This window comes from Leuresthes tenuis, unplaced genomic scaffold (assembly GCF_036924035.1).
Source record: "Leuresthes tenuis unplaced genomic scaffold, fLeuTen1.0.hap1 SCAF_23, whole genome shotgun sequence".
Taxonomy (NCBI): Eukaryota; Metazoa; Chordata; class Actinopteri; order Atheriniformes; family Atherinopsidae; genus Leuresthes; species Leuresthes tenuis.
In genome coordinates, this window is record NW_027325377.1 from 8,951,956 (window position 1) to 8,968,056 (window position 16,101).

Genomic DNA, 16,101 nt, shown 5'->3' on the forward strand with positions numbered 1-16,101 from the left:
CATCATCCACCCCCTTCCATTTTTTCTGTTCAAAAGTGCCATTTCCATCAGAGAATTATTAAAGACAAAAGATACTATGAGAAAAAATTCCCCTGATAGGTATTATTATTGCAACCCTTCATGGGATATGCAACTTAGTTTTTTCCTTTGCTCTTTCTATTTTTCTCCATCTGTGCCACTTACTCTATCTCCTTCTATCCCGACGGAGACAAAAAGGCAAAGGGAGAGAAAAGAGGCAGAGAAAAGTGAGTGAGCTCTGTCAATTTGAGTGAGTGTAGCCTGCTGCTGCTAAGTCTGGCTACACTACAAAGGTTAGAAGATCTGACTGTCAATAGTATCTTGTGGGTGGGAGGGGAGGGGGGGAGACATGGAGGTGAGATGGTGGAGGGAGGGAGGCGGTCGCTTTGAGAGAAAGAGATACTTTGATATTTTGGAATGTTAGAAGGGTGAATGTGAAGAACAGGAGGTTGGGGATCTAATTACCGGGCCATAATTGGGGGCTGGGGAATAGGTTGCCGTCCTCTCAACTCGCTGCAGATCAATTATGTTAAGAGAACATCTGTAAGTAGTGCTTAATGAGGTCCATTAGAGCAACATGCGCTGCCTTCCCTAACGGTGCTTGTCAGCTTCTTGGATGAGCTGGAGTGTGCTGCTGACTGGGGACCTAGTAGAGGGGCTTAAATAGAAGAGGAGGCTTTGACTGTGCCGCTTTTCCTTGTCAGAAAACCAAAGAGAGACACACAGACATACAGGGGAGAGAGAAGGTGAGGAAGCAGCAAGTAGAGGAACCGCCTGTAGCCTAAGCAAAATAACGGACCTGAAAAGCTACGGAGAGAACCGAGCAGTCTATAGGGTGGTTTTACATCCTAACAACTGCTCTGCAACTATTCTCTAACTTTTGCCGCCAAGTTTCCTGTAGGAGATCAGGAGTAAACTAGTTTTGAGGAAAGTTGCCTGGTGGATAGCTTGACTCCAAGTCAAGAAAAACAGCTGCAGCGAACCGATTATTTGTTTTGGGAATCCCTGGCTGTAGCCTACGTCAAGGTACGTGCCCTCCGTGCAGCAGTTTTATGAGTTTATAGATGAAGATGTAACGCTTTGCATCGACACAGCTACTACATATATGTCTATAAATATGTGTGTGTGTGATTGTGGTTGGGTGTGTGTGGGTGCGTTTAACTTACGTATGTGTGTGTTTTGGATAACGAAGCCGTTGTCGGTGTTGGGAATATCGAGCTAAGGATGTAGCGTTTGGTGCAGACTCCCGCTGTGACTTTGTGTCTTCATAAGAGCCCGAAGCGAAAAGTTAGGGTCATGTTTATAAGTACCCTATAACAAGCTTATCCCCTCTCCTGTAACTGTTTCCGATGGATGACGGTCTTGTGACTGTCTTCATTCTCCACTTTCTTTGCTGCGTTCTGGTTCCATCTTCTACTCACACGGAGAATGAGAAGGCTAATTGGCGGAACGCAGCAAGTGAAAGGAGGGTGGAGGGGCATCGGGAGTGGGGAGGCAGACTCACACATACTACTCACAGTCTGCAGCAAATTACGTGATTACCAAGATGGGCAGCCTTGAAATAATTCAATCCATGACAAAACCTAATTACTGGCAGGTAATACCCTGTCAGCTTTAATGCATCTCATCACTCATCACGGCGGGCGGAGAGCATTTTATGACCCATCTTATTAACGCTGCATTTTAGGCTGGAGCTGCATGCCAACTATTGACTAGTGTCTCCTCCTCCTCCTCCTGACGTCCCTCCACTTCCTTCCTCTTCCTACCACCGCATTAAAGAAAATAGCTTGCACCTATCAGGCTGTAGTGTTGGAACACTGTGTGATGTGTGCGCAAAGTCGAGTTGAAAGGGTGGTGTTATTGTGGTGGGTGGGTTCCTCATCACGGCCTTATCCAGAGCAAATTGGGTCTCTAATTGATGCAGACGAACAAATAAAAGGTCATGTAATTACATGACTTAATAAGAGAAGACTGCTGAATTGCGGCCTCAAGGACCGCTAAAACGGAAGATGAATGACTGACCCTTCCTAAATAATGGCATGATTGCAAAGTCCTATCAAGGTCTGTTTTTATTTTCACTGTAATACTTTTATTTTATCGTAGGCTGCTAATTCGTTGCTGAACTTGAAAGAAGAAAATGTGTTCATCAAACATAAAGAAAAGAAAAGAAAAGAAAAAGAACGAAAATAATAAGAAAGAAAAGAGAAGAGAAGAGAAGAAACACATGTAAACCGTTGACTCACACACTTTGATCTGAGGCTAATTGTTTCAAGCTTCATTAATTGGAGCGAGCTGCCTACTTAAAAAGTAACAAAGTGAACCATTCGTCTGATAGCCCATGTGACTGAGAGAAACACCTAATTGTCACGAACCGTGAAGCACTGGATACAGATGCAGGGTAGAAACAATAACCAGATTTTATTTATATAATGATAGTCGCTTGCAGAGCAAAGCAATAGATTATAAATTCCTAACTCACTCTTCTCGATACCTATGGAGAGAAGAGTGAGACTATAAAACTTATCAAAAGAAAACTCTCTCCACGCTAGGAGGAAAAAACAAAAGGTTATATAAATTTTACACTTAAACTTATCCCTCTCCGACCCGTCGGAGGCTCTATAGAAATTTAACAAAACCAAAAAACAAAAGAGGCTCCTTCTAATGGAGTTGCTATGAAAGTTATCACTAGAAATCAAAGACACTCCTCTACCGGAGGTACTACTGAAAATACGAACATACAAAACTTAACTTCGCTAAATCTATGAAAAAAACTTACAACAAAAAAATCGCTCTCAAGGAGGAAATCATTAACAAACAAGATCTATGGTTTACGTAGGCGTGGAATCACTGTGGAGGCTAGCGGACGAAAGCTCGAGAGACAATACGACACACTGGCAACGAGACAAGGGAAGACGCAGACTAAATACACATGAGGGACCAAGGGGAACAGGTGGAAACACTTGGGAATCAGGGAAGACAATGAGACACATGACACGGGAGGAAGGGTAAGTTATCTGAAACGAGAGGAGTTGTTGATTTCAAAATAAAACAGGAAGTGACACGACAATATACAAAAACGTAAGAGTCTCTGTGAGACCTGACACTAACAGGCTATTATTGTTTCATGAAGCATTCTATTTTTTCCAAAGTCATAGCAATTCCTCAAGTACCCCTAAAACAATTGAGTCCCATTGTTTTGGGGTTCTAGAAGGCATTTTTTCATAAATGTAGGCTATACCGCGATGCATGTTATCCATTGTTAGTAGAACAGCTGCTAGGTATCATCGGTGGTGGTGTAAATCTCACCTGAGGGAGATTTGAAGTTTGAGAAAATAAAGTTTCTTGTCCTGTTACCTTTAAATCCCTGATGAGAGTAATACTGGCTTTTGCCCGGCACTGCATGCTCAACAGCTGGAAGATGAGCACCTGTGGCCGGGTATTTTCCCTAAAGTAGGCGCTCTTTTCAGATTGAACATGTTATTTTGACCACCGACCACGTTGTGCCAGTTGGGTTAACTTTTTCTACTCACTGGGGTCTGTAGCTGAAATCGGCTGCTTGAGTTCAGGCTTCTGCTTATTTTGTAGAGAAAGGTGGATGAGTTTTAGTTAAGCTTAACAACATAAGCTTCTTTTTTTTTTTTTTTTTACACATTTTGTAACAGCAGTGCTGGAACCTCTGTTATTTCTTTCTTCTTTTTTTCAAATATGCTAAATGAAAAAACACGAATGCAAGATTGAGTATTCCTAAATATCTTTTGACTGAAAACGTATTGTTTAAAAAAAAACGACGCGGAGCGCGAATTGACGGAAATATTCAGTTCCGACACCTGGTGGCAAGTCAAAGCGCCGATGGGCGAAGCAGCGTCCAGCAGGAGCAGCTGTGATTATGCTGCCAGTCGGATCAGATGGTCTCTGCGTCGCGGGGGGTGGGGGGACGCATCTCTTTGTCATCCTGTCATTCGCTGCCAGCATCTCTCTGCACATAGGCTACAGCTCTGATCAGCGATAAACGTGCTCTCACACGCCACGTGACGCCCGACAGCAGCGAATACATCGCTGTAGCTCCTTCGCCTACGTTGTGTTGGCCGATGTTTCCCCCTTCGTTTCATTCCTCTCTGGTAGCCGTGCTGGATTGTTCCGTCTCTAACAAAGCCTGATTTCAGTCTGCCTTCAGACAGCTTCTCTCCAAACTAGGTGGCTCCGGGTTGCATGGTGGTGCTTCGGCTGCTCCAGTGGCTCAACAAATGCAGAAAAGGGAACAAAGTTTCGGTAAGACGCTTTCTTTGGCTAAGGATTACATGAGAAGTACGTTTAATGTATTAAGTGTTTTTCTGGGATGAAGTTCCCGCATTTCTGCTTTGAAGGCAACGTAACCTACCTCTGCTCCAACCTTATCCAATAGATATCTTAAAAGGCTGTAATTCCACCGATAACCCTTAATTTAGACGTTAGAGATGGTTTGATAGTTTATGTAAACGATCATACAGCTGTGTGCCCGAGGTCATTACGGCTTCTGTTTTGTGCTCGTGAAACTGTATGGGAGATTGGTTCAGTGTTAAATCGCCTTAAATATTGGCTTTTATTGTTGTGCGCTGCCATAGCAACTGTAATTAAACTGGTGATATGAAATGTCAACATCCCCTTGCCAGTGAGCAGAGGCTGAAATAGTAAGGTGTATTTATCTGTCCGCTCTGGGCTCAGATGTTGCAAGGAACGCACATCATCGGCAGCCTGAACGCCCTTACAGAGTGAGTAGAAAAGATAAGAGAAAATGATGAGAGCAAGCGAGCAAATAAATATGATAGTCGATCATTAGGTCTCTGAGCAGCTGTGATTTCCCTGACTTTCGGGTAAGTGAAGCTTTTATCATGAACTTCCCCCGGAAATCATAAAAGCCAAGTGGCCAAATTCCTTCCATGCTTCTCCTCCTCTCTTGATTGCACAGCAAAAGGGGAGTCGAAACTCTTTCTTCTTTTGGCTTGGTATTGAATAGGCTTGTAGGGACTTTGTAGTGTTAACGAGGGCGGACGGATCAGTTCCTTTAAACGGACGCTGTGGACTGCAGCCGCTGCGCCCCGCTCACTAAATCTTGCCAATTAACAAATCAACAGCCCCGACGCACGGGAACGAATTAGATTAAAATCCTACTCCACTCGTACAACCTGTTAGATATACTCCCTGCAAACCAGGCTATTTAAACGAATGAGCATTCTTTGCACTTTTTTTAAGTGTGTAGCACTTTATAAAAACAATTAAGTGATTTTTCTAATTCCCCATTAGCGTGAAGCACTAGACAAATGTTTTGCATTTTTTAAACCCATTCAATCCATGTCAAGTAGTCTGTTCTAGTTTTCCTCTGTCTGCAAGTTGAATTAAACGCTATTTCAACCTTTTTTAAACATGCCTCAGAGGTAGGTAGCCTCATCCATCACGTTGAACATCTGTTCAAGTTAGTCTTATGTGGGCAGTTAGAATCAGCCTGTTCTTACAACTGCATTCACACACAGTAATAACAATAGACAAGATGGTTTTCACTTTTAGAGACCTTAATGGGGAACGCTTGCTCCCAGAAAGAGAGAAAAACCCATGAAAAGTAAAACATTACAAGTAAATGGGTGAATATCCTCTCCCCCACAAGAGTTCTTTAATTTGAAAATGACCAAAGCTGAAACTACACTTTAAGAAATGTTGCGTGTGTGTTCGCGTGTGTGGTGAATGCGGGACAAAGGGGAGTGAGGCTGTGCCTCTCCTCGGGGAATGGAAGGAGAATACTAATTTGAGCCCGCTGCGAAGCCTCAATTGTCAACCGCCCCCCTGGCACCCAGAGGGCCAACAAAGGCTTTCCACAGTCATCTCAGGCCAAACAATACGGAACGCTGCAAAGCTCTTTGCCTGTAACCACGCCCCTTTACACACACAGGAGGTCAACGTAAATTGTGCTAAGTGTGGATGAGAAAAGTGAAACAGTGGCTTTGTGTCTGCGCTTGCTGTTCTCTTAACACTTAAACAGTGCAGCGTATATGGTGTGTCTAAGAATCGGACAAAACAACATTTGCCTTCCGTATTGTCGTGTATATTTTTGATTATTTCATTAAAATGTTATTTAACTAGTAATTGATATAAATAATGTCTTGGCAAGGACGTCACCGTCAAAGAAAGAAGCAACAGCAGAAAAGTTGACGATATGCATACAGTGTCATACATGCATCATACATACTGCTTCCATGGAAAAATAGCTGCTTTTGAAAAGAGACATGCAACCTCCATCACTCACTGATGTTAAGGAAGATTGTTTTTGCTTAACATACTTTAAATTACTACTTTAAATGGCTTCTTATTAGTGTTATTGTGCAGACCTACGTCCTCGTATTGTATTTTCATTTATCTATTCTTGTGTTTTCAAGAAACAACATAATTACCTCCACACTTGTTGTTAAGCTTTGGTGAAAAATAGCAACATATAGGTTTAAAAGTGTAGGTAAGGCTAGAGTAGTGCAAGTGCTCCTCAAACTATTTTCCATTCAAAGTGAACAGTAAAGAGTGTGTGTTTATTCACAAACTATTTAGCAGTATTTGGTTTATTCACAAAGAAAATACTGCATTCTTCTCTTCAACTGCTCAGTTAGTGAAAGCACCACTTTTGTGAGCAGCATAGCTGCAGCACAGATTGCTGAATTTTCATGAGTAGGTCATTTTTTCATTATTACAAATGTTCTTTGTATTCACAACAGGCTTGGACCACATAGAAACTACTTCTACTACTGCCTACTTTTTACTATTGTGATAGAAAGTGGAATGCTGACTTTGCAATTGCTATACAAGAAACCAAAATACTTTAAGAAATTGATACAATATGTGACATACATGCAGTTCATCCTCATTCACCTCATACACACACACACACAGAGACACACACACACCTAAGAGCAGCTGTCCTTTCCTTTTGTAAGTCCTTGTACATTGTACCAGGGCACATCGTGTACATTGACCTTTCGAGTTTTCTTACAGTCCTTCCTCTTCTATAATGAACTTGCTACATATCAATAAATTTAATCAACTCTTCCTTTTATGATTGTGTGGAAATGAGACACAGCTCTGCTATGGATTGAAAATCCCGTCCGAGCTTTTGTGCGTTTGAGTGATAAAAATTACAATTATTTTCACGTGTAAGATTATGAAACATCAATATATTTCCTATTTTAATGTGTGTTAAATTTATGGTTTTTGAAAGTATAGTAACATAGGATTGTATGAATATTTACTCTTACATTTGATTGATATATTTCAACTTCTACTGTAGCTTAAAGGTGAAGGAGCACAATGAGCAAAAAAGTATAACAACATCTTTATGTTATATCTTTATGTTTTCTTTGTCTAAACAGAACTGCAACAAAACTTTTTAAATGTATTGTCAGATATATACAGCAGTATTTCTGATGCTTTATAACCTGGCTTCAGCATAATCTGTTCCTGTTTTTTGTGTTTGTGTTTTTCTTTCTTTCACAGTTTTAGATAAAAACCTTTTTTGCCCGTACACAACTTTTTTGAGTATTTAAAGAGTATGTTTGTGTTTCTGTTCAGGTATACAAATGCTCTCCGTCCAGCCGGACACCAAGCCAAAAGGCTGTGCCGGCTGTAACCGGAAGATCAAGGACCGCTACCTGCTGAAGGCCCTCGATAAGTATTGGCACGAGGACTGCCTCAAGTGTGCTTGCTGTGACTGCAGGCTGGGCGAAGTAGGCTCCACACTCTACACCAAGGCCAACCTCATCCTGTGTCGGAGAGACTACCTCCGGTAAGAGAGAGCTGTCACCTTTGCAGCTTCACTGTAACATTTAACAAACACGGCATCCTGTCCAAACAAAACATTGTTTTGTCACAGGGTGTAAAAAGGCGTTGGAGGACAGAGTATCTGAAATCCACTTAACACTTGTTTCGGAATTTTTCATTTTGTGAAAAGGAGCATAGAAAGATTTTCATTTACAAAACAGCATATATAAGTGTCACAATTAGGCTTTAGAAAATCAGCCCTGAATTAGTGTGCCATTTATTCATTTGTTTTTTTCTTCCAAATTTTAGATTAGGTAAATCTATTAGTTTTGTTGTCTTTTTTCTTTTTTGTTTGTATGTTTACAGTTTTGTTATTCGATTTATCTGCCTTACTTGCCTCTTTTTAATACTTTTATGTATCCCATTAATCTGCTTCTCAGAGCGTGTGAGTAGATTCAAACATTTTTTGCAGTGCCATCATATGGTACAGTTGTCTTCCACATTATTTATGTACATTTCCCAGGAAATATTAATACAGCAGTCTAAGAAAAAGCACGAGTTGGAGAACATTTTAAAGGAACCTAAAGGAGTTCCTTCTGTTTTTAGCTGAAAAGTTGACTCTGCTTTTACTGCAGGTCAAGCTTAATCTGAGCCACACAGATTTAAGTTTACATGCTTGAATTGACTTTGCTGATTTTTTTCAAACTGGATGTTCTTCCATACCTATTATTTTTTTGATGTGGAGACACTAAATTTACTGCACTTTTTGTCAGCAGGAACACTGTCTGCTTTTGGCTTCTGTTTTTAATTTAAGTCAGGGACTAGTGTAATAAAGATACATCTAGGTATTATAATAAGACAAACTACCAGAATAATCAGTCAACAAAATCAACAAGTGTTCATCATGTTTTTTTCTATTGAAAGTAACCACTGTGAAGATAAGTGAAGGGGAACTTGTGCCTGCTTCATGTGTGCGTGAGGCTAACCCTGTATTTTTTTTTTTGTTATATATTTCTTTTTCTCCCTAAATTAGCACAAGTGCATTCCATACATTACATGTTATTTGAACTTATATTTATCTTAACAATGTGAGCAAGTCTCAATTTTCCCCACAAAGCTAAGCACTATACCACTTGCAGCTGTAATTTCTGCCTGTCAAAGAAAAGTTTTTGACGCCTAAGAGGTTTTTTTGTCAGGGCACTCAAAATTCACTCAAAGGTTTACAATCTCTAAATGACAGTGATTGCTGGCAAGAACAAGTCATCATCTCCTGGCTATTCTGGGAGGCTTTAAGAAAAAAAAGAAAATGAAGAAGAAAAAAATTGTGTGATTAATCTCACTGCCGGAAGAGGGAACAAAAGTTCCCCTCTAAAGGTTTAACATGATTGCTGAAAAGATAACTTTTAAATCTGAGAGTGCAAGATCCCTTTCCTGTAAAAAAAAAGAACAAAAAGATTGCTGTCTACATAATAGATTCATTTGTAGTTTAGTGCCTCAGATGATTTAATTGACTGGTTTATATCATGACATTGTGAATATGTTTGCACTTATTTTACGACCATATTTTAATCAGTGATTGGTTCATCAAAAAAAAAAAGATGATAGCTTATTGTATTCTTGTACAATGTGGTCTCGGATACAAGATCATCTCATTTAAGATTTTTTTGCCAAAAATTTGTTTTTTAATAGTTCATTCAATGTCTGTTGACAATGTTTAAAAATGAGGTCGGTGATACTGGTTACCTATATGAATATAGCCCACATTGACGTTGGTAGAGATGTTACTTAAACAGATAAACAACATAGCATTAAAAAAGTACAGTTTCAGTGCCGTATTTCCATTTTGATGTCAGCGCATGTTTCACAGATGATACGCCTAGCATAGTACTCAGAACATCTGTACAGCCAGTCTGTGGTCTGCATGTCCTTGCGTGCTAGCTACAGGCCTTGGCTCAGCTTGTGCCATTTCCACACTGCTGAAGACATAGCAGGGTGGAAATCCTCCTTTGATGCTCTAGACTGGAAGTTTTGTGTAGAAGCTGCTGTACCAGAGAGTAGCGAAAAGGTTCTGAACCTGATTTTTATTATCAAAAATTAAGTTCACTGACTCACACCCACTAAGTCTTAGAGTGTGTCTCAGGTGTTGCTGTACAGCACATGTGACACTTTTGACATTGACACTGGGACATTGGAATTGTAATCACAGAATATTGAATATCGTCAGATAACGGAACTTGCAATATTTGTTTATCTAAAAATTTTGAGAACATCTTAAAATTGATATTTAACAACTACAAACCAACAAATGCTTTGTGAAATAAAAAAAATCTATACAAATACAAATAATACCAAGACACATTTATTTGCACTGTATCAATTGATTAAAATAATTATCTCAAAGAAAATAGTTTATTTTACTTTTTGCTTGTCCTGAAGTAACCAGTGAGTGGTGGCTGTAGTGCATAATTTAATTGAACTAAATCAAATAATGTTTTCTTAATCCCAAAGGGAAGCTATGCTTTCTCTTTAGAAAAGGGACTAATGGTTTTGATTTTTTTTTTCTTACAATAATCAAAATTAGAAAGCTGTCTGAGAGCATCAGCAATGCTGTTATCAAAAGCATTATTTACAGACTTAAAAAAGATTGCTGCAAATTTGTGCAGACGCTTCAAAGACATAAGTAGAAGAGCAATGAGAAAAGTGTGCAAAGGTTGTTGTGGACACATCACAAAACACTCAACACATCCAAAGGGATTCAGACAGAATTGGTACTATCATTAGGGATGGTTTCAGAAAATATACACTCCTGAGTCAGTTAGTGTAACCATGAAGAACCAAGCAGAATCACCTGGGAAAGATGTTCAGGGTGTACCTTGCCTCTCACATAATGGCTGCAGGGATAGGTTCCAGCCCCCCACTGCAATCCTGAATTGGATTTAGCTGTAAAGAAAATGGATGGATGAAGGGATTAATTGATGAATATTTAAATTATTTGTTAACAATTCAGAGGTGCGAATAATTCTGACCAGTACTGTAATATACCCAGCCTGTGAAACACATGTGCCCCGTGGAGACGCCACACATCACCCACAAGTATTCTTATGTGGGGTAGAGTTCCGACATAAAGTGTAAATATGTTATGTGAGCATTGTTTACCCAATGCCAGTGTATATGTTTGCAATGAGGGTGGTGGGGCATTTATAAACAGAAAAGGGTAAGAACCTGTTATGCTTTCAACTTAAAATTCTAAGGTGACTGCATCGCTTTTATTCTCACTATCATGTGGGTGGTCTCACTGCAGATTTCTCACTGTTGACTAATTATTGGCAACTATAGTAAACCGCAGCACTCAACATACGATCTGGAAACCAAGAAAGAAGGCCAGACTTCACTGACACCATTAGTGGCTGCAATATCACAAAGTGATACATTTTTACACACACACAGTGTAGTGGTGGGAGGGGACAGGGAGGACAAGATGCTCATACATATGCTTGTTTAATTATTTCCTAAGGGTCTCAGAAGTGTGCATGCTTGTGTGTCTATGTGTGATTAGTACAGCTCAGCCATGCAGACACCCATGTGAGGGAGCCTTCAGAGGAGAGGGAAAGAGAGTTTAACTATTTTGTCTGGAGTTGTGATTTCACACATATTTGGAGATAAGATTACAAAGTCAATTAATCTCTTTCTGTCTTTAGGGCATATAGTTGTCTTAACTTTAGACAAGGAAATTGTCACTTACACCATTTTACCCAAGAGGCAGCATGTTTAAATAAGTTTGTTAAATGCCAGTACAACCACGGAAACAAGTCTGTTAAGGACTTTCCTAGGAAAGGGTATTTTGTTCTTACTGTTTGTAACAGTCAAAATAAAATAAATGTCAAGTTATGTCAAGTGACACATGCACAGACATCTCTGACAGAGTAAATTTGGCTGTTTTCTTGGAGTTCAGGGCTAATATGTGAACGCTATTCCACACACACACACACACACATTATCCTAATCAATTGCAACTTGAAATATATAATCTTTACTGACATAAAATGATTAAGACAGTTTTTGTATACTACTGACAAAGTACATTTTATTTCTCTTTATTATACACCCAAACTCATTTCCCAAGTCAATTCCCACACACAATTTGTGCGCGTGTGTGTTTCTATGAGCATGTGTGTATGTGCAACCAAGCTATTGCTTCATAAACTTGCAACTGCAAACACGATTACAGGTTTTGTCTTTTAGAATTGGATTTCTGCTCTTTCTGAACATGGAGAAAGAAACTGAGAGCATTTTATCAATGAATGATCACTTTGAAGCCAGCACTTCTACTAATGATGCTGGTAATAGTGAGATTCCACTGCTTATGCTGATGTGTGACTGTCAGAGGATAGAGTAATAAGAGGGAGGAGGGTTGCCGACTGACACATTTAAGTAAAACATTGCTGAGAAAATGAAGACTGGTGACACTCAGCAGGCCACAGTTATGCACACTTTAACAACACTAGTCCTGACTTCAAGGCCGGGTGCTGCTGTGAAAAAGCTGTTGGGCATCAGTTAATGGAAAACTGTAAATTCCACACATCCATTTTCAAAACAACATGAGGAGAACACATTTATTTATCTATCCATTCATTCATTTTTTTTCTAATCCAACTTCAATTTTCCTCTACACTGGTTTTGCTAAGATTGTAAATGCAAGCAAACTCACAGAGCCCTCAACATGGCAGGATTTATTAACATTCTGTACTGGCTATCAGTAAGAGACAACCAAAATGACTCAATGTTGTAACTTAATTTCTTTTTTCCTTGGAATTAACTTTGTTTTTAGTTTTTATCTCATATGGAGGTTATGAAGGATTGTTATTTCGTATATCTGCATCTGGCATGGTAAAAAGCAAGTAAAGTTAAATGAATCAAGCTGTGAAAATTGCATCTATTCTTTTCAAATATCTTAATATGAGTATATGTCATACCTTTGAAGTTAAAAAACCTTCAGTGTGCATAGTTTTCTTTGCTTAGATGTACAGTCATTCATGTTATGGCCATAAATATAAAATTAATCCACATTCTAAATGAATTAATTTATAAAATGAATTTTCAATACCTCTCTCAGGGTTATATTATGAATCGGTCATAAGTTTATTCAGAATGGATGATAGTTTCATCCATTTTGTATCTGTTGTAGATAAAAATAAACTTTGGCTCCCTTCTTGATTTTGTCATTTAATGGTAATACTTGACTCCTAATATGAAAAACATGCAGCCACAAGATAAGCACAAACTATTTTCTAAAATGTATTAATTTGACATCTGCTTGGATACATATTTGCTTGTTTATGGTGACGAACAAATACACAACCATGTCCTAGCATTATCCTTCCCTTACAAGCTTAATGTATAAAACAACATATAAAAAAAGATATGTGTAGTTTGAACCTTCATGGGGTGATTGGGATCAGTTTGAATTCAAGTCCCCAACAAAACAAGTATGCACAAATATACATTAAACGGTCCATTGGGGCAGCTGTGGCTCAGTGGTTGGAACGGGCCATCTGGAAGTTGGAATATCGATGGTTTCAATCCTTGGATTCCTCAGTCTACATGTCAAAGTGTTCTTCGACATGACACTGAATCTCACATTGCCTGTAATGCATTTACTGTCATGAGTGTTAAGTGCTATACGAGTGTTTGTGAATGGGTTTATGTGGCTTGTAGTATAAAGCCATTTAAGTGGTCAAATAGGCTAGGAAAGCACTGTGTAATTGCAGTACATATGTTACTCCATAAAGATTCTCAGGCCACTCCTGTTTTATGACTTAGTACTCCTAAATCATGTACTGATCATTTTGTTCATCATACTAAAGAAATGTGGACTATAATGAAAGAAAGACACATTGAAGCAAAAGTACATCTACAATCTGAGCTTGTCATATCGAAGAAATATATTTGATTTACTAAGCCAAATTTAATAAAATTATCTCTCTAATCGTATAAAATCAACTTTATTTTCAGCTCTGAGACACATACTAGTGGATCAAACAGAGCTAATTTTATCTGAACTGCACCGCATTTTTATTTGGAATTTTGCTCACTTTCCTGCTGTGGACTACATTACCGACAATGCCAAATTATCCAGCTTACACTTTCATGGCTGCATGACTACAGAGGATTCATCAGCGATATCGGGGCAGCATGGACACAGTAGGGGGGTACTCAGTCTCGCAGTCACAGCCATTTATTAGTGTAAACGTTGAACCCAGGTGTCTTTCGTAAAAGTTTGTTTAACTACCAAGTAAAAAAATAAATTCTTAACTCTACCACCCTATCTGCAGAAAATGAATCCACTGAACATCGACTGACCATGGGTACTTATGAAACTTTGAACGTTTGAGCATATGTGCAGTACTCCAACCTCCATGGTGTGGTGCTGGCTCTTTACAAACTAAATCCACAGTGTGTAGTAGCTCCACTAAGTACACACAAATAGTGAAGTACTAGATTGTTAACTTGCTCCTTCGATCCACTTTGCATGACTCTGATTCTCTGAGCTCTGCCAGGTCTGTAGTGGTGCAGCATTTCAGCCTCAATCTTCACAAAATTCATCAGTTTATTCTTGTGCTCATTGTTCTACTGCGATTTAAAATGACAGCCTAAGTTCTAAAAAATTTGACATCCAGGTAAGACAGAATAGTTGAATAGTTGCTAGCTAGTTGAAAGTTAAAAGATTATACATTGTTCTAGACTGTATGAAATCCTCATGTCTTAGTGGTGGCTTTGGCTTTTGCTCACATTAAACCCTCCATCCCATTGTGTCATGAAATTGTGATTTTAGACTTGCCTTAAAAGTCCAGAACAGAGAATAGTTGAAAGATATTTTAAGAATTACAACTCAACTATTCAGTAAAACAAAGTTTCCTATTTTAAAATATTTTCAGTAACTATGGTCTAACACAGTGTTTCCCAATCCTGGTCCTCAAAGCACACCGCCCTGCATGTTTTCCATATTTCCCTGCTCCAGCACACCTGATTCAAATGAATTGGTCGTCCTCAGCCTTCTGCAGAGCTTAAAGACCTGACCTAAATTTCAAGTCCAATTGTCATCTTTGGATGCTGTGTAAAATGTAAATAAAAACACAATGCAATAATTTGATAAGAATAAACAAATATTTTTTTGCAATAGAACATAATCCCCCCCCCCCCCCCCCCCCCCCCCCCCCCCCCCACGACCTGACAGTAGGATTAAGCGGGTATAGAAAATGGATGGATGGATGTGACACACTTACTGTTTCATCTGAAATGTTAGCTTATCTTGAATTTGATAAAAGCAGTATGTCTCGAAAAGTTTCAAAGAGTTAATCATGTTTACCACTGTGTAGCATTCATTTTTCTTTTACAGTCCATACTGAACAGGCTTCACTTGGCAATAGTTGTGCTCCTGGGAGATTTGCAAGAAGGTGGGTGTAGTTTGTCATCAGTTCTCTCCCCACTGATTTTCTGCTGGCTGAAAGATTCAGGCCAGCCCCACTTTTTCTGATGACTAGCACAGATGTTCTGCTGTTTTCTCAACTTACTCTGAAAGGCACAAGGACATCTGTTGCCAGGCCACTGGTTAATGACACCAGAGCTTACTTTTTCTATTGCACCTCTTCTCAAGCTACAGTGAAGGGTATACGCAGAGAGAACAGTTACAAAAAAAGGTATTTCTCCTGAGAATTTCTAAGCAATGCTGTTGTGTTCAGATTTTCAACTGCGATTTCACCAGTATCACCAGAAAAAATGTTATTCTTACATTTGTCCAACTCTCCAAAATGGAGTAGTGGCACAATACATGGTTGTAAATAGTGACATCCACAATGCATGTGATATGACAGGAATCGTGATGGATGAATATAAAAATGTGTATGTAAATCATTTCCACATAGATTTTTATAACTGACTTTACCGTGTATTTTGTTAAAAGTTTTCAACTTCCACCATTGCAAATATAGTGGTCTTGATGAAGGAATGCCAAAGCTAAAATGATTCGAATTTACTGTATGTAGTGCTGTTTAACCTTGGCTAGGTTCAACAAAGTGCTCTACTATGTGTTTCCGACACATTTTCAAACAACTTCCTGTTTTGTCCATGCAGCAGTTATTCTCTGTCACAATACTCAGTCACACACCAAAGAGCATATCAGAGCCAAATGTGGATTTCACTGTGTTGCCATGTGAAACTTGAATGTTGATCGAACCGCTAACCTTTGTGGACAGTTGAGGGAACTTTCCCACCTCAGCTAGCTGAAAAAGTGAGGAAATTGTGTCTTTAAATTAC

At 39.1% G+C, this 16,101-nt stretch overlaps 1 protein-coding gene across 2 annotated transcripts in view; it reads left to right on the forward strand.

Moving 5' to 3' along the window:
- The first annotated feature begins 710 nt into the window (after window positions 1-710).
- lmo3 (LIM domain only 3) overlaps window positions 711-16,101 on the forward strand; it is a 45,892-nt gene continuing 30,501 nt past the window's right edge. Inside the window, exons 1-2 of one of the 2 annotated variants that reach the window (XM_072377853.1) lie at window positions 711-1,044; window positions 7,600-7,813. In XM_072377853.1, the coding sequence (XP_072233954.1) occupies window positions 7,608-7,813 (206 nt within the window). In that variant the 5' untranslated portion in view covers window positions 711-1,044; window positions 7,600-7,607. Of the gene's footprint in view, window positions 1,045-3,996; window positions 4,288-7,599; window positions 7,814-16,101 lie in introns of those variants that run through there. The other variant, XM_072377852.1, reaches the window with a different exon arrangement.